General features: G+C 35.3%; 1 protein-coding gene across 1 annotated transcript; it reads right to left on the bottom strand.

Annotated features, from left to right (window-relative positions):
• Positions 1-1,759: 1,759 nt before the first annotated feature.
• On the bottom strand, positions 1,760-20,801 carry LOC147408192 (lon protease homolog 2, peroxisomal). Its single transcript, XM_086437081.1, has 17 exons — positions 20,600-20,801; positions 18,896-19,008; positions 18,688-18,796; positions 18,333-18,502; positions 15,128-15,219; positions 13,521-13,700; positions 13,341-13,424; positions 12,182-12,309; positions 10,815-11,016; positions 10,512-10,718; positions 8,308-8,438; positions 7,501-7,714; positions 5,652-5,954; positions 5,286-5,480; positions 4,254-4,499; positions 2,971-3,072; positions 1,760-2,224 (listed from the first exon to the last, which is right to left on the bottom strand). The coding sequence occupies exons 1-17, from the start codon at positions 20,704-20,706 to the stop codon at positions 2,141-2,143; spliced, it is 2,667 nt and encodes an 888-aa protein (XP_086293207.1). The 5' UTR covers positions 20,707-20,801; the 3' UTR covers positions 1,760-2,140.
• Between the last annotated feature and the right edge of the window lie 7,010 nt (positions 20,802-27,811).

Below are 27,811 nucleotides of genomic sequence, written 5' to 3'. Positions count from 1 at the left end.
TTTAAAACATAGCACCAATGGCTTCCACGTGCTTTGCACATCCAAGCCCTAATTAGTATTTTTTTTTTTTTTTCAAAATTACTGAATTAGTCGTATTTTTAATATTTGCAAAAATTATTTGTATCCTATTTTGTAATTATATTTTCCTTTTATGAAAATGGTGATCTAACGTAGGGTCAACTTTGGGCCGGGTTTAGCTCAACCCGTCCCCAACCCTGATTATTAGTGTTCACCTTGAAGTTGTGCCAGCCTCGACTCGGGCCTAAATGTTTTAATCTATCCCTACCCCTAATGGTATTTCTAAACCCAAACCTACCCCGCGCTCTAATCATGGTTTTTAAACTCGTTCAAGACTGAAACGTATCACTCGAGTGAACTCGATATCAGAGCTGAATGAGACCAACTCATAAAGTATTTTGAGACGACTGCGTATCGTGAGATAGGCGAGTTGAATGATATTTTTTAATATCTCGGGTGATACAAAAGGACAATGTAGAAAATAATTAACTCATGAGTTAAAAGAGACGTATCGGATGAGATTTTCAAAATCTCATCTAAGTTAACCGAAACAAACAAGTTAAAGCCTCAACCCTCTATTCTTTCACCCCCAAATCGATTTTTTTAGGTTTATTTTTTAATAGGAATCATTTCTGAATTTTTTTTCAAAATTTTCAGATTTTTTAAATGGTTAAAAATCATTGTCTCAATGTCGAATGAGACAACTCGAACAAGACGAGATGTACCATCCAAGTCATCTTGATATCATAGTTGAACGAGATGAGACGTGATAATAAGTTTAAAAACCATGTTTTTAACACAATTTTTTTTCTTTTTCTTAATCAAATTGAAAAATCTCCAATTTTTTTATCAAAGCAAATCTTTATAAGATTTTAGAAGATGCATATCCACATATAGATAAACCTCAATTCCAAGAGAAGTAGAGAATGGAATGGAGAGCTCTAAATTTCTTACGAGGGGCATATATATTTTAAAAATCAGTGCAGGTGTATCAAAACCGTCCCGGCCCTGAATCCAACTCGATTTTTCATTTTCAAGCTGATGATATACCCCTTGACTGCAGTCTTCTTAAAGATTAGTAAAATGATCCAAATATCCCTCATCTTTAATCTCTAATTATAAGAACTCGTGAATTTTAGTCATCGAGAATCCATTGTTTTCAACCCCAAAGGATTGGTGAGATGGCCAAGACCATACCTCCGCATGCAGAGATCTTGAATTTGATTTACCCCTTAGGAACCACATCAGAGATTTATCCTAGAAATTACCTTGTGTGTGTGTGCGTGCACATGTGTGTGCGTGTGTGTGTGTGTGTGTGTGTGTGTGTGTGTGTGTGTGTGTGTGTGTGGAGGGTACTGCACGTGCTCGAAGATTAGTAGGGTGCTCTAAGAGTCCAGATACCTAGGTCTCAAGAAAGAAAATAAAAAAAATTTGTTTCAACTTTTGCTGACTGCAGTCTTCTGTGCTCGACTAATTTGAAAATGAATGAAATACCCTACTTTCAACAGCTCTTAGGGGGTACATGAAAAAGGAGAGTTCACTACGAATGTTGAACATTCAAGAGTTCAGCTCTAAGGTTCAGCTCTCAAAAGTTTACAGTGAGAGTTTATTATAACTGTGGTGTTCGGTTGTTGTGAGAGTTCAATTTCTATCCTATATTTCTTCCCCAAATTGCAAAAAAAATCTAAAAGCTTCAAAACCAATGATGGCATTTTGAAAAAAGAAAATTCATCGACCTGTATGAAATAAGTTAAAAATTCCATTGCTCAAATAAATGCATTGGACATATGCAATTACAGTACATACATAATTATTATAATACACCAAATCTTTGGGACAAGGCTTCAATGATGATGATAAAACATAATTATGGCAACTGTTGCGTTACTATCCTATATTTGAACAGAATACATCAATGGCTACATATAAGAGTTAAGTATACATACCACCAACGTTCGCTCGAGACTGAAGTGAGACATGGATATTAAATCTTCTTATTAACTGTTTCCCCTGGTCTTCGGTCAGGGTTGGTAGCTTCCGAATGATTTGATGGTCTAGTCTGTGACAAACCAAACATTCTCACCACTGTTAGAAGTATGTTAGGTAAATCTAGGAGGTCATGTCATAACTTTGATTGTTGTCTCCAAGGGCATCCGCCTTCAAATGCCTGCTCCAATACATCTTCCATCCGCTTTGCCAACAATATCTGTTCAAACAATCAGCAGTGAGGCTTCAACCATATTACATTTCAACGAAATGGATCTCTTTTTATCATTTTTTATTTTTATTTTTTGGTTTCTGCTATTGCCACTATAGGTAAGTCGGGGATTGAACCTGGGAACACAAAGTTCCAGTGCAACTGGCTTGGAATCTAAGAGGGACTCTTATTAAAAGAATAAATATTACTTAGTTTTGAAAGGATGGCCTCCTATGCCAAGGCTAACTTGATAATATGACCAAAAGTACCTGACTATCATCATTTTGTAGAAGAAAAAATTGGTGGCACAGTAGAATTTTCACATCGGGTATGTTACGTTTCATTAATAGGATATACATAAGGACACTAGTATTTCCCAAATGAATATTTCGATGAGAAAGTAGAATTTATATTTAAGGGAAATAAAGTTTTGAATCCAAAATTAGGTCGTCTCCAAATTCTAGACATGGAACATGCTTAAACCATCTAGAAAAACTAGTACTAGTTACTGGGATGAATCAAGGTTACATGCAATTTTATGTGACTATGTTGCACATTTGTATCTTGTGAACATATTCTCTTGGATATATCTAATTCTGAGAAAATGTCCCAACCATTTAATGAAAACTAATAGTATCTCATCTGTGCATATGTGCCCATGGATGCATGCACTTATATTTTGTATTTTGCGCATGATTTTTCTTGAATTAATCTTGTAAGAAAGTGCCATAAGCATTCGACAGAAACAGAAATACCTCTAGGCTGGCAAGAACATGTGATGGTACTTCAACCAAATCTTTTAAGTTTCTTTCTGGCAGGATAACTCTTTTGATCCCATAACGATGCGCAGCCAATATCTGTAGATTCAAGTAAACAAAATACACATAATGGCATAAGCACTTTTTTTCTGCTAGACTTGATTTCTAAGATCTGGTTAAATAATTATTTCAAACCAAATGCATGCATATAATGGATGTGAAACAACTGAACTCATCATCATTGCCGGTCCAAAGCCCAGATAAAGGAGTTAAATCAGGCTGGAAGCTGGTCTAAAAATTCTCTCAACTCCTAACATAAATCCTAATCATAAAATTAAAAAACAATACTAAATTATTAATATTTCTGAAATCCCTAACCACTATAATACATATGGTGCACATCCTCATCAATCTGCAATATCCAACTGACAGGATACTTTCTTGTATTGGGCATGGCCACAAATCATAGGACAGCGGCTGATTAAATGATTCTAAATATCTGATTGTGGACTATTGCTTAGAGTATACTGAACATTCAGGTATGGACCATGATGAAAAATTTATAAAACAATAAATAGGTGATGATAATGCAGTTGGCGCAGATAGTTGATCTCAATCAGTGTGGGTTTTTTTTTTTTATACAAATATAATATATTGGAAAAAGACGGAAAATAAGATACAAGGAGGCCGAGAAAGCCTCACAAAGAGCAGCAAAGAAAAGGAAAACTACAGCATCAGTGATTGCATAAAGAGTTCCATCTAAAAACAAAGTCATCAAAAGTAATCCCCACGAATTCTATGTTCTGTTTAGACCAAAGGTATAAAAAGCCCAAGATCTCCAAGAAACCTGAATGAGAGCTACTAATCTTACTCTTGAACACCCTGTTATTTCTCTCGTTCCAAACCCCACAAGCAATAGCCAAGGGCCTTTGTAATATAAATAGAGTTGCCCGTGCCTATGGCACATGGGTGGAAGAGGAAAAAGAATAAATTTGGAAGGATATTATTCGAAAAGGGCAAAAGAGGAAAAGTGATACAGAAAGTTATAAGGGTGGTTTTTGGAAAAGGGGAAGAAGAGAAAAGACAATAAAGTTGGGGGTATTCTTGGGAAGGGGAAGAATAAAGAGGACAAAGGAGGAAAGACAACCATCCTCGAGATACATTGTTTAAGTGGTATAAATCCTGAAATAAAGGAGTGGGGTCCACTGTCCACTGTTGTGTTTTATTATACATGGTGTATATTAGAGAAGAGCTCACAGATAAGTTCATGAGGAACACACCTTATCCTTTATACCACCAACAGGTAATACAAGACCCCTTAGAGTCATTTCTCCAGTCATTGCTGTGTCTGCTCTCACTTTCTTCTGACTGAACAGTGAAACCAATGATGTTACCAGAGTCACACCTGCTGAGGGTCCATCCTTAGGTACTGCTCCAGCAGGAAAATGTATATGAATATCACGGTTTTCCATCAAATTCATTTCACCAGCATCTGTCAAATTAAGATCTGCTGCTCTCGCTCTCACCTATTAAATTAAAGAACATTAGAATACAAGATAATAATGGAACATATACAATTACAACTTCTTCCAAGGAAAATGGATAAAAAGGAAATCAACCCCATGTACAGTCCCTTTTATGCTGGCAAACATGAGCATATAAGCTCTTCTACAAAGCATCTTAATTTGTGACTGAATTAACTCAGATTTATGCTTAAATCAAATTTTATATATTTTAATAGTAAAGACATTTCTGCATTTTGGACGTGTGACGTGTCATATCAAACAATGACGTATGCGTGTGCCGACAGTGACAAACGTGTCTGTCATTGTTACACTAGCAGGTGTTTGTTTATTCGTGATAAACAGCGGCACCATATATTTTATTAAATCAGGCTATACTTGATCCCTGATAGCACTCTTGCTTGTGGGGCCCATATGGACATCATTTTGGACGATCCAACCGCACAATAATTCATTCTCAACATAAAGATCGTCATCACCAAGAAGGCAAAAACTAGTACATATTAATATTATTAACTATATGAAAAAAGACTGCCTTACATGAACAATCCAGATTCTTCGTATTCAAGTGAAGTTTTGATGAAGTAACCCAGAATGGGTTGAAATTTTGTGAGGATGTTCAAGGAATGAACAATTTACTATTCGACTAGATGGTCTAAAATATTATTCCCTAGGCCCCATGGGAGGGAGGACAAACAGGGAGTATCTCCATTATCTATATTTATATATAAAGCAAGAGGTTGAAATTAAAATACTTGTATAAAATACAGAGACATGAATAAAGAATACCCATGTTAGTGCTATCTGTGCTGATTCTTTGATAACATCGCCAAGTTGCCCAGTAAGATGCAAATCACCCTTTCCCACTGTTGCTGTGGCCTCAACAAACTGAACCTCCCCCCCAAAGGTGGTCCACACAAGCCCAACTGATACTCCGGGAGTTGTAACTCGTTCTGCAGTTTCTTTGTCATCAAATCTTGGAGGCTGCATTCCAATATATCAACAAACTGTACTGTCAGAACTGTTTAGTATAGCAACAAACTTAAAGTGGTATATTAGTATAAAAGGAAATCTGGGTATTTGTGACAGAACACACTCAGCCTTATTTCAAGTGTCATTCTAATAACAAATGTGCCCAAAGGAAGAATAAATTACCCCTAAGACTTTTTCCAGCATTGTCTCGTCAACAACCAAAGCCGAGGTACTCCTAAAAGCATTTGATATCTCATGATTGTTCACACCCATTGGAATCACTTCCATCTCTACCTCAGCCCCATCAGCAAGCCTGGTATCCAGCAGTGGTGCAGCCATTGGGTGCAAATCTTTGCTGAGTGGGGATGTATGTTGTTGCTCAGCAACTCTAACAGCAGCTGCACGTGCCAAGGCAGCTAAGCTCCTCTCCAGATTCCTCACACCGGCTTCTCTAGTATATCTCTGAATTACAAGTTTCACCATAGCCTAACACAACAACAGTCTTATTGAGACAAAAGTTACAATAAGATTATGTGCAATGCAGGTTTTAATAGACAAATCACATGTTAATAGAATAACATCTGATAAGACATTTCACATAGAGAAAAGAATTCCATGAAGCTACATTGCCTAAACACGAAGAGAAGTGTCATGTTGCAATAGGTGCATCAGCATTTTATGGATCTAATGTGCTAGTCCTTTTCTAGGCATCAGAAAATCTAAGTGGCTTGATATCTAAACAAGATTTCCAACTTGATTAGCCAGGTCAAGGACAATCTAAGGCAACCCATTGATGAAGGAAGAAAATGTTCCAAATTTTGGATCCGATCCAGGAAAGTATCAATCACTAAACCCTTTTCTTGGCATGTAGAGGGCTGGTGTACCTAATCCAGACATTCTTTCATGGATTTTGTGTTTAGATGGGATAGTTTCTGTAACTAGTAGTTTTGTTTTGGTTGTTTTTGTTTTTCCTTGGGGGCTATCTCAGCCTCCTTTGTATTCTCCTTTTTGATATTTATAAAATTGTTATACTTATAAAAAAAAAAAAGCATTCTATATGATAGAAGACCCTTCAGATAGTCCTTGTGCACAGTGAACTTTACCAGGCCACACATGCAGTCCAAGGTATATCACTTTTTCCCCCAAGGCATAACAGCCCCTAAATACTTCAATTTTATGAAATAAAAAGGGTATAAAAGTTTTTCTCTCTTTTTGCCATATGGGGGAGACAGTTACGTAGCAAAAAGATGAATAATGCTGAAGTGACCTCAGGCTGGAACCTCACACTTCTTGACGTGAAAGTGTATGGGTACCATCGATGCTTTTCATCGAGATATGAGTGAAAAAGCATCTATGGTTCCTATCCACTTTCACGTCAAAAAGCGTGATATAAGGTTCCAGCTTGAGGTCACTCCAGCACGACTCCAAAAATATTGATCCCTTTAGAATGCCAATTCAGCAATACTATCCTTCCCAGAATTCTTTTCTATATGAACCCATGCGCATGCACTATTTCAGCCTAATGTCATGGACGTGTTTTGAATGAGCCAAGAAGGTGTCAGGGGTGGAAATTTTGGACAAACTGCAAAGTGGCATGAAACCTTCATTATCTATGAGGAAAAAGATAGAAAAAGAGGACCAAAAGCAATTTCCATCGTCCACAATTGCTTGAGTCTAGTATATCATCCAATTCATGTAGAATACCATCGACGTACCAGAGGAAAATCATTTTAAAAATGTTGAATGAATCACTAAAGAAATAGGAGAAAGCATCATGTGAAATGGAGGCATACTTTAAATGGTTAAAACAAAACAAAAGTCCTAATTCAATAAAAAGAAAAATGCATGAGCTACAACACTGCAGTATGATTTGATAGTATGCGCTACAGTACCAAATGTATACAATCAACAGACTTAAACCATGGAAAGGTTTTTATTGATATCTTTAGATGCCAAGTAGGCTATGATGGCATGTATCTGGAGAACTATTAATACATAATCACCTCATTTAAAATGTTTCAAGTTGAACTACCTCAGGAATCTGGAGAAAATCAGAGCTCAATCCATGCTGATCCAGAACTCGTGGTATTAAATGCCGCATGGCTATTTTTAGCTTTTCCTCAGGTGTATATCCAGGCAGCTCAATGACTTCCATTCGATCTAGAAGTGGTGGAGGAATAGGCTGTATCCTATTTGCAGTTGCAACAAAAATCACCTTTGAAATGTCAAATGGAACATTCAAATAACTGATGATACTCGGTTAAGGAATCCATTTAGATATTACAAGTCAATTGATAAGACGCGAAATAGTAAGATTGATATAATGTATCAATCAACGTGCCTGCATGCCACATGAACATTAATACATTAGTAGAATATAAACATGGGCTATAAGATTTAGAGCTTATATTTTCCTCTTCTCTAAATGTTTACACATGTTTAAAACCTTGTCGAATAAACACGGCCTTAAATATAGATAATCAGTCAAACAACAAATGCCAAACTTCACTCTAAGTAGGTAGTTGTTTTGTACATATTTCAACATGTCAAACAGAAAACACTAGATAAATAGTGATCATAAGAGCCAAACTGCATGCAAAAGACCAGAAAATCGAACCCATCTTCCCAATGGTTTTACCATTGAAAATGCTTAATTTATTCGAGAGAGGAATTTGGTTAACAAGCTTTGGTAGAAATGACTGAAGGACAAGGGACTGGTAAGTCAAACTTGAGAATGTTAAAAACAAGTAATAATCATTAGTGAAAAAAGAAAACAGATAAACAAAGGAACAATTTAAAGAACTTGTCACTGGAATTCACTGTAGAGAAAACAGGATACTGATCATTGAATGATTTGTTCTGCTCTGGATCAAGAACCTCCAGAAGTGCAGAAGCAGGATCTCCGCGAACGTCAGAGCCGGTTTTATCAATCTCATCAAGCAGCATAACTGGATTGTTAACAGCTACTCGCTACAATTTAAAACATTAAATATATGTTTTAGTATTTACCAAAAAGAAATAAAAGCCAAAATAAATCACATTGGAACAAGCCCAAATGCTGAATTAAGTGAAGCACAACCTGAATCTAAATTCAGCAGAACATGAAAATATAAAATAGAAGAAATTTAAAGTAAGCTATCGATGGAAGTTGAATTTCAGTATGGTGTACTACTCAGGTTACATGTTGGCATAATGCACACTGGAACATGGGAATTCGAGGTTTCATAAACTATTACTACTACTACTATACTTTGTTTTTGTTTTGTTTGTGGATGAAAGATTGGAGGTTAGGCCTATGGATGAATCCTTTTACATCTATCTACCAGCTGGCCCCAGCCCACATGAGCATATGGAATTTACATGCACATGCTATGCGCCGAACCCTCACTCTCAACAAAGAGGGAAAGTTTATGCTAAGTGTGTGGAAAAAAAGAGACAACACATTGGTTTAGTTTAAGGTAGCAACAATATAAATATATATATATGGGTATCCAGACTTAGTCCAACTATTCCCATGGACACTTGAGTCACCCTTTCCAACACGTCCCAAGTGTACTGGCCTCTTAAAGCACCAGGGGGATGGCCAACGAGGAGGTTTGAACTCAAGACCTCTTCCTAAATAGTTTTATTTATACCGCCATAGATGAGGAATTCAGGATGTCCACAAATCAGACCTCCATCCAGATGCACCTATGATGTGTGCTTAAAAGACATTCAAGTCATCAGGATGTCTCCACTCCATAGGCCCCATAGATTTCTCACACCATATATTGAAGCATTCAGACGTACCTATAGACCTCTTTTGGACCGTAGAAAAGAATGAAATAGATTGGATTATTACCATTGTATAGTCCATTTGTTGAGGAAGATCTCCTGGGTAGGTATTTAGCAGACGTTCAAGTCCACCTAATCTCTCACGCCATATATTGAAGCAATCAGTCGTTCCTATTGTTGACAATCATTTACCCCAAAAGACCAATCTGATGGGGAAGGCACAACTATGAATATAAGAGGGTCACAGGTCGAACTGGGGCAAGATACACGAGCACGTGACACTCCCGAGGCGGATAACACAACACTCAACACTCCCCCTCACCCATAAGAGTGGAAAATTCCTTTCAAGGAGACTTGAACCCGTGACCTATACAAACCTAGCGCTCTGATACCATGTTGACAACCATTTACCCCAAAAGACTGATCTGATGGGGAAGGCGCAACTATAAATATAAAAGGGCCACCGGTCAAACTAGGGCTCAATACATGAACACGTGGCACCCAAAAGTAGAGGTGGATAACACAACACTCAACAGTGATAAATTTGGGGGTCCAACTCAAAACCAATTGGCAATGAATGAAAAGGCCCACGAGCTTATAAGGAGAGAGATAAGGCAGTTTGTGTTCAATGTGGGACTAAATTCAACATACCCCCGCACGTGTGGGACAGATTGGGCCAAAGCACGTGAAGATATGAACTGGGCGACGTGGAGGAAAGAAAGGCCCGCTCTAATACCATGATAAATTTGGGGTCCATCTCAAAACCAATTGGCAATGAGGTGAGAGCCTAAGAGCTTATAAGGAGAGAGACAAGGTAATTTGTGTCCGATGTGGAACTAAGCTCAACACCTATAAGCTTGTGCCTTTTTTTTTTTTTTTTTGGGTGGGGGGGGGCATCACTTTATTTTCTTTTGGACCATAGAAAATAATGAAATAGATTGGATAATTGGCAATGTACAAGACAATTGTTGTTAGAATGGAGATTTCCAAGGTAGGGCCCACTAAAGATAGGTCTGGAACCTTTTGGTACGACCAAGAGATATTAGGCATCCTAATTGACCTCTTGTTTGTAAATATTAAGAAGTAAGAAAAACGCATAAAGGATCCCAACCCTTTTGATATGACCACACGAATAGTGCAGGTGAATCTTGGACCAGGAAAAACCTAACTGTAAAGATACAATGAGATGGCTGTTGAGCATTCTTATTGACCTTTGGTGTTAGCAAATAGTAAGAACTGAGAAAAATGCATTGATGATCCAGTTTGAACCTTTAGTCCTTCAACAAGACGTCCTGGCATGCTTCCTATGTATGTCCTCCTATGCCCTCTAATATCGGCCTCATCCTTGACACCACCAAGAGATATCCGTACAAATTTTCTGTCAAGAGCAGCTGCAATTGATGATGCCAAAGAAGTCTTTCCAACACCTGGTGGACCCACAAAGCACAATACTGGGCCTCTGGCATCTGGTTTAAGCTGCAATCCAGTTGATGTAAATCAGGCCTACATTACTCATTCAATAAAAAAATAGAAACCAAAATAAAGGTGATGAGAATTAGATAGAGAATCAACCTTGCGAACAGCCAAATATTCAATAATTCGTTGTTTGACTTTGACTAAACCATAATGGTCATTGTCAAGACGCTCTTTTGCAGCTCTTAAGTCCAGTTCATGTTCATCACTAGCCTTTTGCCAAGGTAGATCAGAAAGAAGTTCAAGGTAGACACGCGAACTACTATATCCAGGTTGCTGAGGCTGCATTTTTTTCAGTCGCCTGAGATTAAAAATTTCCAGGTTGGAACTATAAGAAATTGCCTCACTCTGTGTCTAGAGTATAAGCAAAATATCATGCATTTGACCATATATAAATGGAATATCAAAGTTAAAAATTCATAATGAACAAATAATCAGCAAAATTGCCTCAAGCTAAGTGGTAGAACATTTATTTCAAGAAAAAATAATAATTCAATTTTCTTTCATTCGCATTTTGAAGTTTTTTGCTGTTTTTACTATGAAGAGAGATGGAGAGTTTGGGGGGAGGGGGAAGAGAGTATATAATGCAAGGACTGTTTATGGGATCAAGATAAGGGGGATGCATTAAAATGAAATTCAAGGGAGGAATCCTGACCATTTAAATGTGAAATCCAACAGTCAGTATTTATCTTAGACATCCGTGATGTATTCTCGTGATATGTCTTTTATCCTGACCATCGGATTTTGCATTTACACGGTCTAAATTATGTGTGATGAGTTCCTTTTCCATGAGCTCAAAGATCCAAACCCATATATGTGGGTGTATGTGTATTCAGGATTGGGTAACTCATGAAAAACACATGATCATAACCGTTAAAAACAATATCCAATGCTCAGGAATTATGTGTATCCGGATAATACATATCCCATTAATACATTGATGCTAGAAAACTTGCTTCAATACCAAATTGATGTAGGATGAAGGGGTTTCAAGCTGATATAATTTCGCAATGGCCAAAGGAAAAGATCCAAGAAGAATAAAAATATCAAGAATCGATTACAAATATTTATGAACTGAACATCCATTACAAAATCAACGTAGAAGCAAAGCATAGAAGATTGTTGGGGAATCACCATACCCAAGTTACAGAATTACTCAAATCGGTTCAGGGAATCAGAATATATTATTTCAGTACCCATTTTTTATGGTTCTAGTGATTTTTGAAGATTAATAAAGGTCCAGTAGTGTGATTGAAAGTGGGTAGAAAAATGTGTTTGGCGGCTGGTTTGTGAAAAGCAGTAGTATGGTTGATTTGTGTAATCAGCAGTGTAGTGCAGTTGGATTGGTTTGGGTAAACCAGAGGTGTAGTATGGCACATTTGCGTAAATAAGTTGAGTTACATTGGTTCACAATGATCAGACATGTCCCTTTAGCTCTTTATTTTTGTATTTGTATTATAGCATACCGTAACTCCCTCTGTGCATGCTTCCAAACATTTGGGGGCATTCCTGCACTCTGCATCTTTCTTTCCAGGGCAGCAACATCATCCTCATCATCATCATTATCACCAAGCTCCTCTTTTATAGCCCTCATCTGAAAAATATTATTTAAAGAAAATTTTGGCAAAGTAAAAGAACAATTTCAGAGGATATTAAACTATAATTTTTTAGTAGTCAAGCTAAACTAAAAGAAAATTTCAAAGTATCCTGAGAAACAACACAAACACACTGAGAAAAACATAATGAAGATGAAGCAGATTTTTTAAACTAAAATTATAAAATATGATAAAATAATCACAAAGCATGAAATATTTTTTTTAATAAGCATAAAATTTTATTGAAAAAGAGGAGGCCAAGGCGACACCCAGCATTACAAAAGAGGGGACAAGAGAAATAGACTAAACATCAAAAAGACCAAAACTATAATACTCTCATGCATCACATAGAGAATCCCGATTGAACATGAAGTCCTCAAAAAAAAAAAAAATCCTTTAAACTCCATAAAGATATTGCTCCAAGAGAAGAATAATCCCAAAATCGATGCGATGACCTCATGAAAAGGATGCACCTCTCCATCAAAGATCCTAAAATTTCGCTCCAGCCAGAATGCCCCAACAGATAGCAAAGGGAGTTATAAACTATAGGATTCTTTTTATATAAAAATAGCTTTCAGGTGCCAACATTGAAAAAGATCAAGGACTGAGGATGGAAAGCACCAATGAAATCTGAAGAGAAAGAGAAAATGAACTCAAACTTCTCTTATAAAGGGACAATGAATAAGATTGCCCAAAACATGGTATATTTGAGATAGAGAACACATGAGTACTCAAAAAATACAGGCATAGAACTTCAAACTAATAATCTCCATGTGAAATATTCAGCAACCCAGTAAAATCCTTAAGAACCAAACGATCTATAAGCAAACTTTATGTATTGTCCAACTTCTAGGGCATGCCGCATAAGGCTCCAGCCCCACATGAAGTAACAATGATGTTAAACAAAAACAAACTTTTCTAATGAAGCAGTTGCCAACAATGTAACCTGTTTGTTCAGAGCTATTTTTCACTGGCCACATATTTTTAAGAAAATGGAAATCACTTAATAAGCTTAAGTGAGCAAGCAAACCTGCTGTCTCAGAAGAAACTCCTTCTGTGATTTCGACAATTGTCCTTCAACCTTTTGTGTTATCTTCTCTGCTACACGAATTGACTGTTACAAGGAAACTATTACATGCATGCAGAGTATCTCTATCTGTAAAAATCACAGGTGCACTAATTCACGATTGTAATTTAACCCAATATTTACCTGTAAATGTCTGTCAACTAACTCAGTGGCTTTTGAAAGCCTTACTTTCAAATCAACTGAATCCAACATAGATAGCTGCTCCTCGAAGCTTATTTCAAAGCTAGCAACAAAAATATCTGCTAGTCTGTGTACAGGAACAGTCTCGAGATGAACTTTTGTCCTTCCAACTGTTTTCTGCTTCTGAGACAAGAAATGATAACTTAAAAAGTTAGTGTGACTGTGAGATTAAGAGACAAAAGTATCCACTAATCATGCCCAAAATAACATCTTACATTAGGTGTTTACGAGGTACTATCATAAAAATTTTGCAAAAATTCCCTTTCCTCAAGGACCGACATTGCAAGGAATTAGATTTTGTTTCTGAGAATTCTGGTATAACTTATTCATTCTGAGGAAATTTCAATGAACAGTTCATTTGCACTAGAATTTTATACTTGCATCCCCTAAAATTAAGTTGACATTTTAAATGTTTAGGGAACCAAATGTCTCAGTCCTTCAAACCCCGTTGGTTCTTCAAGAAATTGATTCCTACATCCCCAGTTCTTTTTCTCCTCATTTCAAAGCTAGCAATAGGATAGTTTTCTAGGGCAGGAAACGGGTTCTTTGGTCGTTTGCCTGTTTCTATTTGCTGGAGAATGTGGAGAATGCAATAGTCGGATTTTCTTAGGGAAAGAGCAGGATTTCTAATCCCCAATTATCAGCATTATTGGGTTGTCCTTTCGGTGCAAGCAATTTGAGGACTAGGACTATTTTGTTTTGAGAATTTTGTTCTGTAAGTGAGATCTTATTTGCCTTTGCTTTTTTGTGTCTTTGCTATTGTGTGTTCCATGCCCTCATTTGTTTTGGGCTGTCTTGCAGGTAGATCTTCTCAACCTCCTTTCTTTTAATAATATTTCTTGTATTCATCTAAAAAAAATATATTAACTTTCAAAAAAAAAATTCCTGAATGTTTCCATTATTCCCTCCAGGCTGTTGCCCTGTCAGAGGTTGTTGCCCCATGGAAAACTCGACAAGGCTTTTTTCAAAAGAAAAAAAGAAATGTAAATAGAAACTTTTTATAAGCATGGATTAACTCTCCCTTAAGTTATGTAATTTCTTTCATATAATATAACACAGTACAAATTCATTATTTACCCAAAAAATATATGGGTGATTTAAAGATACCCCCACCACATTTTGGTGAAAACATAGGGGAGTATATCAAATACTCACCAAAATGTGGAGGGAATATTTAAATCCCCCAAAATATATCAATCACAAAAAAAGAAAAAAAAATACACAAAACTAGGTAATAAAGGTCAAGTTGTTGGACGCAAGGAAACAAAGGAGAAAACAAAGCTCTGGAGTGGTAATAAAATCCTAATAGCAGGTGTGGCATCTCCAATGAGTAAGGTGGACACATTGAGAAAGCCTAGAAAAGACTGTTGATGTAGGATGATCGATGATAGTGCCCCTTAGTAAGTCAGAAGGTAAAATGATAAAGAACACTTTGCATGGAAATTATGTGCATTTCAAATGTTTCATTCCTTAATTGACCAGATAACAGACTTGGAAGTATCCAAATATACATTAAAAATAGTATACATACTAAAAATCAAATGTTTTACCTGCTCAAGAACAGAGATTAGCTCCATGGCAGTAGCTTTGAATTGGCGAGACAATGCTACAAGATCTGGGTCTTGCTCTGCTTGGTCCATCTCTAAATAAGATTAAAAAAAGAAGAAAGAAAAAAAAACTCAGCATTTTGACAGCCGGAGAGTTGAAGCTAAATTCCACACACGCAATTGAAAATATTATTATACATTTGAAGGAGATAACAGACAACATTTGTTGTAGAATCACATATAAATTTCTAACACTAAATTAAATTGTATCATACTGTATACATGTTGACTATAAGATTTGGAGGTGTACGTGGAACAAAGTTTGAGTGTAAAGGCTACTTTGGTGACTAGGTAGTACAGATGTTCTTTTTCAGCATGAAACCTCAAATTTCTTATGATATGATGCACATGCGGACCACATGAATGAAAAATAATGAAGGCAATCTGACCAGCAAAAGTTCCAATCACTCTCTGGAATTTGCAATTAAATGCATTGTGATGCTTACTGATCAATGAAAGCTCTGCCTTCTCACTTACAGGCATCCACGACCATGTTGGTCCATCCGAGCTTATACCCTAGCACTACATCAATCAAAATTGGCAAGTTTGTCTTGCTTGCCATCGTGCCTGTTTTGGCTTTTAAAGAGGCCTTTGACAGGACAGAACCTGACAGTATGGAACTAGATGTTCATAAGGATTGGAAAGCCCTGCCACCCAGTAAGAATAGTTGTTTTTTCCAAGTTGGTACACTCAATCAAAAGGCCAAGACAAAAAGGCCTTTGAATCTGACTACCCAACCTGTGCATACAAGAAATAAGGGATTATGGTAAGAATGAGCCAGCCCCACCCTAGACAACATTAAATGCATACAGTTTCACCAGAGAGTCACCCATATAATCCGCATATCCTGTCATCATCATCAAAGCCTAATCCTAAAAATCTGGGATTGGGGCGCAAATCATGTTCCTCCATTCAGTATCATGAGCTGAATGAACCAAATGCTCAGGAATCATGCTAGGAGGTGGCAAAAATTTTACACTGACTCCCAACCTGACAAAAACCTCCCCTATCTAGGCTCGGGTCTGGCCATGTAGCATAAAAGGAACACAGGTGGAATAGGGTAAAATAAATTCTTAATTTGAATTGCAGTTTAAGGATATACCAGTGATCATAACCTATCACTATTGTTTTGTTTTATTTTATTTTTTGAATCCATAGATCATAATTTATCATATGAAAATGTATAGTTAATATAAATAATGTAGGATCCACAATAAATCAACTCTAAATGATCAAGTAATTGGAGTTTGCATTGCAGATTATATGGGTAATGAAAACCCTCCATTATAGGTACAATCACCCATTTTAGCAAACTCGTTATAAAGTACATGGAATGTAATATTTGGAATAACAAAAAAAAACAAGAGCTATTATTCAAAACTGTACTATTGAACAGAGACGAGTCCAAAGAGTCTGGATGATTAAACCAACAATAAATCATGCACCAAAACCTTCTGTGCAGAAGAATTTTTAGCATAGGAGTTACTTTCACTCCATAACATATGGATATTCTATATCTTTTTTTTTTTATAAGTATAAAGATTTTATAAATATCAAAAAGAGAAGGAGATTACAATGGAGGCTGAGAGAGCCCTCAAGATGGAAAGCAAAAATAGAGAAGACAAGAAAAGATCATAATAGTTACATAAGCTACCCATCTAAATACAAAGTCCTCGAAAGAGAATCTGGAGAAGTCCTTGCTTGACTTAGCCCAAAAACACAGCAGCCCTAAAATCTCCATGTACACCAAATGCGAGTTGTTCTCCTTGCACTAGAACACCCTATTGTTTCTTTCTTTCTAAAGACCCCAAGCTATGGCCAAAGGAAGGATAGCCCAAAGGAGCATTTTTCTATGAGAGAAGATGTTGAAAGCCCACTCTTCTAGCATCATTAGAAAGTTTTGGGGAAAAACCCAATACATGTGAAACAAAGACAAAAAAGAAGACCAAATTCCTTAGGAGAAAGAGCAATGAAGAAGAGTGTAGTCCACGGATTCACCATCACTCTTACAAAGTGGACAAAAATTAGGAGTGACTCACCCATGAGATATCAAATTATTCAAAGTAAGAATCCTCCTAAAGAAGGCAAGCCAAATAAAAGATATCTTAGAAGGAACAAGAGAAGACCAAATGAAATATTCTAGATAAGTATTCTCCGAACTTGGAAGAATGACTTTGTAGAAGGAGCAAACAATGAATCTCCTATCCTTAGTCTTGACCCATTCCCTGTTGTCCTAATCATTCTCCCTAATTTGGACTTCATTCAAGAGATTTAAAAGAGATCTTACCTTGGTTATCTCCCAATCATTAAAATTTCTCCAAAAACCCAAATCCCAAGAATTAGTGATTTTGTTACAAATCAGACAATGATTTATCGGTCAATTCCTTTTAAGAGAACAAGCATACAATGATGGGTATTGGGTTGATAGAGCCGAATTGCCGCACCAACTATCTTACCAAAACCTCACCCTATCCCCTAAACTTACTCTAAAACTAATACATCTCTCAAAATCATCAGCAACCTTGAGAATTCCCTTCCAAACACTACAACCATACAACCCCTTGGCTTCCCCGCTATACCACCCGAACCTCTTTTCCCCATACTTAGCACATACAACCCTCCTTCATAAACTCTCTCTCTCTTCACCAGACCATCATAGCCATTTGTGTAAAAGAGCTCTATTAGTTAACCTAATACCTTTAATCCCTATCTCAACATGCTCTACACAATTGCAAATTCCCAAAGTCTATATTTTTTAAACATCCTCCCCTTTGACCACTTCTAGGATGTTCTTTTGTTTTATAAGCCATTTAATAACTTCTAATAGTTGTAAGAGCACTTTTCATCAAGGTTCAGTTCTCTACCGAAACCTATAAATTCTATCTATTAGCCCGTTGTGTTCACGATTTCTACACCCCCAAACCTTTTTAGGGAACATTCCTGGTGTGACATCTGAGAAAACCTTTCTTATAGACATTAATTTTAATTTTCTTGTGTGAAACAAAACAGGAAATCAAGAAACTAGAAAAATGGACAACTCAAAAATGTACACTTTAAGGAAACACAATGAAGAAGGAAACATTAGTTTTTTCCATAATGACAGATTGTAGGATTTTAAAGGAGGTGATATATCGTAAAGATCACTTACCAGCCTTCGTCATATCAAGACGGGAGATCCGGGCAGTGTAATACGTTCCTCTGACATTAAGTTCCTGAACACTGAACCTGCATAGACCTTCAAGAACGACCATATATGTGACCCTTCCACTTGGTTTCTCAACTCCTCTTGAGAGATGTAAAGCTCTAGCAGCAACTCCCCTGAAATTGAAAAGCCACAAGTGACAAATAACAACCACTTTGTTTGTGGATTGCACTAAAGCATCCACCAAGATGGCAAATAACAATATTTTAACAAAGAAATTAAAAGAGGGAGGGGGGGGGGGGAGAGAGAGAGAGAGAGAGAGCAAGAAGTAAGCACGAAATTATGTTCTATATAAGAGTACCGTGTATGCCATTGAATTAATTCCTGTTGATTTTTTCCATCCAGCTTATGAGAATCTGATGTGGCAACAGGACCTTTCAGGCTTCTCTCCCCGGAATCAGTTGCCATACCTTCAATTATAAAAGATTTTTCCCTTTCAATCATATATAGGCAATGTAAACTTAATCTTAGTTGTCATGTAATAAGGAAAAAATCTTATTATAAGTCACCTGGAGATAACATGGTAGCGACGGATGTAGTTTCAGAGGCATCTCGAACAGGCAGGACTCCAATCAACCCCTTGTCTTCCCTCTGCCATAGCTCTTGCTCCACCAATTTAACACTGCACAAATTGAGGGAAAAACACACCCAAACACAATTATTACCAATTTTGAAAATAATATATGTTCTAGCAGTTAATTTCACCCTACAAAGCAACCCAAAGAACAATAATTTTCCATAGTTGATTTTGTGGATCCTCGACAACACAAATATAATTCCACAATCCAGTTGCAGCAAATTCAAAGGAGGTACATAGAGAATAAAAATAATGATTTAGAGACAATTACAAAATTATTTGCTAAATTCCTAATTTACAAGATGAAAATTTGCAGAATATGCATGTAAAATTCCACAATCCAATTGCAGCAAATTCAAAGGAGGCATGTAGAGAGGAAATATAACAGAAAATCAGATTTTTAATGATTTAGATGCACAATTAGCTCAATCATTTGAAAAAATCCCTAAATTGGCTCAATTATTTGCAAAAGTCCTAATTTACAAGATAAAAATCGCAGAATATTCATCTAAAAGTCCACAACCCAATTGCAGCTCAAAGGGAGGCACGTAGAGAAGGAAAAAAACAACAGAAAATCTGTTTTTTTTAATGATTTAGAGACACAACTAGCTCAATCATTTGAAAAAACTCCTAAATTGGCTCAATTATTTGCAAAACTCCAAATTTACAAGATAAATATTGCAGAATATATTCATCTAAAATTCCACAACCCAATTGCAGCAAATTCAAAAGGAGGCGCATAGCGAAGAAATATAACAGAAAATCCATTGTTTAGTGATTTGGAGACGCAATTAGCTCAATCATTTAAAAATTCTTAAATTGGCCCAATTATTTGCAAAATTTCCTAATTTACAAGATAAAAATTGAAGAATATTCTACAAAAATTCCACAATCCAATTGCAGCAAATTAGAAGGAGGCACGTAGAGAATAATATAACAGAAAATCGATTTTTTAATGATTTAAATTAGCTCAATCATTCAGAAAAAAATTCCTAACTTACTCAATTATTTGCAAAATTCCTAATTTACAAGATAAAAATTGCAAAATATTCATCTAAAATTCCACAATCCAATTGCAGAAAATTAGAAGGAGGCGCGTAGAGAAGAAATATAACAGAAAATCGGTTTTCTAATGATTTAGAGACGCAATTAGCTCAATCATTTAGAAAAAAAATATATCCCAAATTACTCGATTATTTGCAAAATTCCTAATTTACAAAATAGAAATTGCAGAATATTCATCTAAAATTCCACATCCCAATTGCAGCAAATTCAACGGAGGCGTGAAGAAAAAAATATATAACATAAAATCGGTTTTTTTTATTTTTATTTAGAGACACAATTAGCTCAACCATTGGAAAAATTCCTAATCTATATGATAAAATATTGCAGAATATTAAAATTCCACGAACAAACAGATAAAAAAAAGCCGAATTCTAGGGCACTAACTGCAAACTTCTCTAGCAAACACAAACTTCCACCTCTACAACAAAAACCCCAAACAAACAAAGAAAAACACGAACAAAATTCATAATTTCGATCAGAAAAATAACATTTTTTTTTTTTTTTGGTTTGACAAAAATCTGAAACAACACCAAAACGGCCCAAAATCTAATTGATCAGAAATCAAAGATACCTGCTAGGTGAAGTACATCGAATTCGAATAATCGCACCAGGCAACAATACTTTGTTCCTAAATGGAAGAATCGCTAACCGATTCGGTAATTCGATCGATTCCGCCATTTTCGCAACTCGAAAGAGAATTTCAAAGAGTAAACTCAAGAACCGCAGAGAAGAAAGAAAGGGTTGCCTTTTATAATTGGAAGATCTCGAAACCAATCATCATCTGGACAGTTTATTTTTTACGATTTTTTTTAATTATTATCAGATTCTTTTCCCATTTTATTCGTTTTTTAATTCTCTGTAAATTCTTGGCCGTTGGATTTAAAGAAAACGTGTTGACGTGTCAAAATATCATGGATGGCTGCGTCAAACTCGATGTTTGCCCTTAGCCATCACAGATGGCTCCATAAGGAGTAATGCTGGAGTCAATTCCTACGACACTAAGCTGATGTGGAGGAGCGAAGTATACCATCGATGCCTTCGTAGGTATCTTGAGGAAAAGCATCTATGGTGGAGGGGCACACGTCCACGTCAGCTCAGTCTCGAACGCAGTATCGTGGATAGTCACTTTAGCATTTTTCCTCCACATGCTGAGTGTCGGACACAGTGTGGTTGTTTTAAATACCACGTGAGGAAAGTAGGAAACATGATTGAGAAATGACCGTTAGCTGGATGGCATTTTTTTACCTTCTTAGGACGATAAGCCCTCTGTGTTTTCAAATTTACAACATGTCCCCTTGACTTTGGTCTTCTCACAGATTAATAATAATGAAAAGATTAATGCTGGAGTGACCTCGGTGGGGGGACACAAGGACATCTTGACATGGTGGCACCTACATGCCCATAGATGTATTTTCCTTGAGATACTAGTAAAATGCATCTACAAACATGTGCCATCATGTCCTAATGATGATGAAAAGATTAATGTTAGAATGACCTTAGCAGGGGAACACGGGGGGACATATTGATATGGTGGCACCTGCATGCCCATAAATGCATTTTCTTTGATATATAAGTAAAATGCATTTACGGACATGCGCGCGCCATCGCGTCAAGATGTCCATGTGCGTCCCCATTGAGGTCACTCTAAACGACTCTAATGAAAATGACTTGAATGTCTTGTCTTCAATTTGTAACAAAAAGTTGTTGGCTTTTTTTCCCTAAAAATATTTTGTCTTTACATTCTCCAAATTTACAGAAAGTTGGTTTAACTAATTCGATCTCTCATTAAGACCGTTGAGAAAAATCTTGATTTCTTTACCCAGAAATTCCATCATCCTATCATTTTCCAAAACTCGTATCTTATTCTTGAGGTTTATAAGATAAAGAAGATATAATTTTAGATTAATGATCTTTTGACACCCATCATGGAATTGTAGATCATTTGTCTCAGGATACGCATAATCATAAAATCTTTTCTTGTATATCCTAAAGTAAATGATCTACAATTATGTGAGGGGGGGGGGGTATCTCTTAGAGAGGGACGTCGTATTATCACAACTCATAATTTTAAAATTGGAGACTAGAGTAAAAAAAATTACCTTAGAGGTTGATAATGCCTAAAGGAAGTAAAAAATCTTTTTTTTTTTTTTTTGTTAGAAAATTCATCAATCTGTAGTGGAATAGTCTCACCAACCCATAGAATAGTCCAGTAGTGGGTGAGTAGAGTCTGTGCTTTGGTAGGCACCAGACAGCATAGCAAGAAGTTTCTCGGTCGTCCTATTACACACGAGAAATAGAAGATGAGTGTATTTAGATTAATTTTTAATGGATGAGAGAAGACCGAAGTCAAAGGTGCATGTCATCATTTTGTAAAGATAGGGTATCTCAAATATTCAAAGAAGCATGGAGTATCTTTGAGATATCTTAATATTTTTCAAATCGATAGATATAGACCCTTTGACGATGTACAACAAAAGATAGAAATTGAAGGACGTATGTGCCCACGTCTACTCCCTCAAGCTAAAAATCTATCTCTTTCAACTATTCAACTTAGGGTAAATTACTTACAAGTATCTTCTCTATGGACGTTGGACCATTTGCCTTGGGAATATACTAGAAAAAGATTTATGATTATACATATCCCAAGGCAAAGGATCTACGGATCTATGATGAGGGCGTGTGTCAAAGGGGGTGTTAGAAAATCACTACACTTATTATATGCCTTAATATTATTACAAAACATCGTAGTCATGGGTTCAAGTCTAGCTAACCAATCAAAATAAATTAATTTGATACGAAATAAACACATTCAACTTGTAAACTAGTCTTTCATAAAATTTTGAAAATTATTTGTGGGCCCACCTCTTCAAGAGGATCATGATGACAATTGTTCAAATTTAATGGATAAAAATCATTTGCCGATCACCAAGTGCCAAACCAAACATTTATTGAATAGGGTTACATAAAGATTTTCCACATAAGAATCATTGTTGAGTGTATCATCTTTGATGCAATTGTCAGGATAGAGAAGATTCACTACCAAGCCGACATGAAAGGGGTAGGATCTCTTAATATTCTTAGGGAAAATTACTTAAAAGACTTGGCTTTTTATAAATAGTCCCTAAGTTTTAGGGTCTCTCTTAATAGTTTGTACAGTAAAACTTTTATTTCTAATCATTCCTTGAACCTTATTTTTCACATTTCTCATAATTGAATGTCCTAATAGTTTGAATTCACCATTTTCATTCAAAAAAATGTATCTTTGACATCTCAATTGAGTTTCGGTGGCTCCATTAGCTAGAAAAAATTATAAAAAGAAGAAGAAATAATTTTCAATGATTTTTCAAACATTTTCAAGACGTACATAAAAATAAAAAAAAGTAGTTTTTTTTTTTCTTTGTTTTTTGATAAAAATCGAATAAAAATGGTTATTTTGGTCGAAATCATCTAAACGAGTCGTTATCTCAAGTTTGTAGTCGATCTTTTAACATGTTTTAGTCGAAAAACTTGAAAATCGAAAATTGGTGGATTTTACCGGTATTGAATTCATCACTTTGTATTGCCAAGTTCGGCAATAAAAAAAAAAGTGGTGAACTCGACAATAAAAAGTAGTGATTTCGACAATAAAAATTGTGAATTTGACAATAAATAAAAATGGTGAATTCAACAAAAAAAAAAAAAAAAGGGTGAACTTAACAATTAAAAATGGTGAGTTCAATGATAAATAAAAAGTGGTGAGTTTGCCAATAATGAGGGATCATTAAGAAATAATAAATTTACTAAATGAACTATCAAACTACCGCAAAAAACCTAAGGATTATTTAGAAAGAAATCCCTCCATCAGTGTCTGTTAAGTAATTTTTCCATATTTTAAAGGTACTTTAAAAAGTGGCAAGTGAATGTGAAACTCAACCAAAGTTGGATTGGCTCAATAAAATTTTGAATTTTCTCAATAATAAGACTCATTTGAACCAACTCACTCAAGTTTATTTGGGAACTCAGTTGAAGCAAAAAGGGGTAGCCAAAGTTTTCTGGTTCTTTTTGTGAAAATAAATAAAATATTAATACAATTATAATTTTTGACAAATTATATATATTTTTGGGCTATTTCTTAAATTTAATATAGGGTATAGTCGATTATTTCACCAAAGTTATTGAATTGATCCCACGACCTCAAAGTTGTTTTGTTGAACCAGCATAGCTATAGGTCTAAGCCCCAATCTAATTTCATAATAATTAATTTTCAACTAAAATGATTCTCTATTATAGGAGTGCATTTGCCATTTACTTATCTACCCTTCTCATGAACCTACATTCAATTCAAGGGCATAATAGTAAATTCATCAAATGTTCATATAACTCAAGGGCATACAAAAATTACATCATAAATCTCTACATAACCGAATGGGACAATACTTAGGAGGCTTGTTTTTTGAAAATATTCACTTAAAAATCCACTCACAAGTAATATGAATCATAAAGGACAAACATTGTAAAAAAAATCCTCCCAAGGATATTTTGAAGTATTTTTGAAAAAAAAAAATTGGATTAAACTTGAATCACTTTAAAGAAATCATCTTTAAAAACGTCTCTTTCAAATTAATTTTTATAGTTTTTTAATACAATGCCCATTCACGTTTAAATATTTGAGATACTCCCATGACTTAGAACCAATGGATGGTCTACAATTCTTCAACTTGTAAATATGGGGTTAGAAGTTTCGGACTGGGTTAGTTTTTTGTTAGGATGATCACCTTATAAAAAATCAGCCCAGTCCGAAACTTCTAACCCATGTAGGATAAAACACGTTGGCCAAATAGTTGGCCCTTGAACATGATGTAATATCTAATACTAATTATGATAGTGAGGATCTCTTTTTTTACTTATAAGGTTTCAAGTGTTATAGGATTGTTTTATAAGCTATTTGTAGCCATTATGGTACTTTGCCTAAAATTGTTCTAGATGAAACCAATATAAGTAAATCATTTATATGGGATGACATGTTCGATAATGTTTTTAGAGAATTGTACGTTGGTACCCATTTTCTTCTTTGACAAAATAACATCATTTCTTCTTCATTGTAACCCTTTTCTTTCTAATATAATTGATTATATAAGACATTAGAAATTCCATTAAACACTCTTATAATGAGTTATGGGGTTGATTATGGGGCTGATCATGGATTTTCTAACTCCCAAATCCCAAATGACCCACTAACATAAGTCTAAGTTTTCTATAATTACATCAGTGTTATCCCCTAGTTGTAATTGCCATTACTAATTATTATTTTTTAATGTATAATCGAGGATTATTTTTTTTGTCAATCATCAAAGGATGTAACATTATGAACAAACAAACTAGGTAGTTAGATTTTTCATTTTCAAAATAAATTTCCAACATTTGGGGAATAAGATCGGTAGAATGATCAACTCTTGGAGCGTCCAATTAAGGCTTAGAGGTCTTAGTTTATAAGGTTTGTTAATTTTTTAGCCCAGGACCAACCCAAATTTTGATCGGGGTTCAAAAATATCAACTCGAGCTAACATAAGCTTGAAATATGCCATTTGTAACTCAACTTGAGGCCAAGTTGAATTCATTGAGCTTGTTTAGGGCATAGTCAATATAGAGACTTACACTCTTATCTGACTAAATATAAACATTTGCAGTATACAATAATTATCATTTATGATATATACCGTCATGGTAAAACTATGGAAGTGAAGAAGAAAAAATACTCCATACGTCTTCTTGTGAGGTATGGCATGCCATGAAAATGGATAGATATGATCAGTCCTTCAAAGCTAGATCTTGAATATGATGCAGTTTTGGATAGTCAGATTGATTAGTTGGAGGTAATTTACAATTTGTGAATACTTTGGATCCAAAAATCGTATTTTCCTACCTAGTAGCATATGAAGAATACTTATAGGTGTACTTGCCAAAAGTCAAGATCATTTGATATTTTTTTAAGATTACTTTGGTTTCAACATAAAGAACATTCTTATTGAATGATCTTCAATTAGCATATCTACTAACAAGATAAAGAGGGATCTTCCACAAGTCATTAAATGATTTTCTCTCTCTTATTGAAGATACAAAAGATAGATAGTGGCAGATACATCTTTGGGTCCTAGATGTGACATGATGCAAGCTTTTGATGTAACCATTTGTTTTTTTGCGTGGATTTTGTAACCAATAATGAAGATTTTATTTAACACAAGAAACTTTATTGTTTGTTTTGTGGAAAAAGCAATGTTGACGATATTGCATTCACACTCTAAAAAAATGAGAAAAATATCATACAAATTATCTTCTCATTTTCTTCAAATTAGTTTTATTTTTTTTATATATGACGGGGAGCTTGAACTTATGTCCGGCTAGGTGGGGCCAGAAGAGCCAAGGCATATGGGTCCCTCTCTTGGGAACGTGCAACGCCCACACATGGGTAATCCCAAGGAAATACTACTCATACTGGGTATCAAACTCACAACCTACAGACAATTATTTATGCTAAACTAATAACAAAGATTTTATTTTATAAACATAATCCAAATTATTCCATGAAAATCAAATTAGCAAAAGAAAGCTGTCTATAAAATTTACACCCATGATACATTAATTGAATATCAAACCATTAATGATATTAATCCTAAAATCTAATCAACGTGCAAAGATCTAGATCAAATCCACGTGAAGATATATTAGTTGAACCCCTTACAAAATAACTACTTACAGTAAAGATCCAAATAACTTGACATGTATATAGATTCTTACTCAATCCAAAATTTTAAATATGTGATTTGAATCTATGTCATTCTATACAATTTTGGTTCAAGGACTAGGCTCTAGACTTGTTTAACCAATCCACATAAAGATACACAAGTTGAACTCATTGTAAATTAAAATTACTTATAGTAAGATTCCAAATGGATTGAAATAAAATATAAAATCTTACCCAATCCAAAATCTAAAAACACAATTACTAGGGAAAAACATGGTAATGAGAGTTTGACAAGAACTAAAGAAAAAAAATCAAATGAAAAAAGGGATTAGTAAAAATATTTAAGCACAAATAAATATATTCATAAATGGATTACAAACTTTTTTAGTGACGTGAATGAACTAATTGCAATAAGAGGATTTGGAGGCTTTTGCGAGCTTATCGAAGAAACAAAAGCTAAAGCAATCAAGCAAAGTTCCTCAAAGAAAAATAATAAGTTCAACAAAATCTAGGTGATGATTGATACCAAATATTCGATGAGCATCTAATCAAGAAGGGTATATGATCATAAATTAGGTCATCTTCCCAAATTTGTTTGATGTTATCTCTATTTTGAAGTACTTTGACATGTAAATAACCTTTATATGTAAATAAAAACAACAACAACAAAGAAAGTTGAATATACAAACTTTTTTGGCACTCCCTTCCTCACAATTGTATGTGTACCATATTGAAATTTGTGGAACACATGATTATATTTTTTGGGAACTCATGCTGTTGTTGTTGTTACAGGCATTTATTCTCATAAAATTTAAATGCCTATGTGGTTGGCTATTCTTACATTATCTCATTGTGCTGAAATTACCTATGACATTTAATTTATTTTTATCGTTTTTTGTGTGTGTGTGTGTGTGTGCGCGCTATATAGATCGCAGGGTGTTAGGAAGGATATCGCAACTGTATATCCTCTTAGGCACAACAATATTGTAATCACGATCTCTTTCAAATGCGATGCGAGAAAACATCGTGCCACTTCTACTGAGCAAGTTCATATTTAATGCT

Source organism: Akebia trifoliata, chromosome 3 (genome assembly GCF_017979445.1).
Source record: "Akebia trifoliata isolate Shusen 1 chromosome 3, ASM1797944v1, whole genome shotgun sequence".
Lineage (NCBI taxonomy): Eukaryota > Viridiplantae > Streptophyta > Magnoliopsida > Ranunculales > Lardizabalaceae > Akebia > Akebia trifoliata.
Note: the sequence above shows the minus strand (reverse complement) of the source record. Positions and strands in the feature narration are given on the sequence as shown.

Bases quoted from the DNA above. Each gene is read 5' to 3' on its own strand.
- LOC147408192 (XM_086437081.1), bottom strand. From the start codon at position 20,706: ATGGCGGAATCGATCGAATTACCGAATCGGTTAGCGATTCTTCCATTT. The intron at 18,797-18,895 runs GTGACTTATAAT...TTATAATTGAAG, and splicing joins CGCTACCATGTTATCTCCAG to GTATGGCAACTGATTCCGGG. The intron at 5,955-7,500 runs GTAGTTCAACTT...TTGTTGTGTTAG, and splicing joins ATTTTCTCCAGATTCCTGAG to GCTATGGTGAAACTTGTAAT.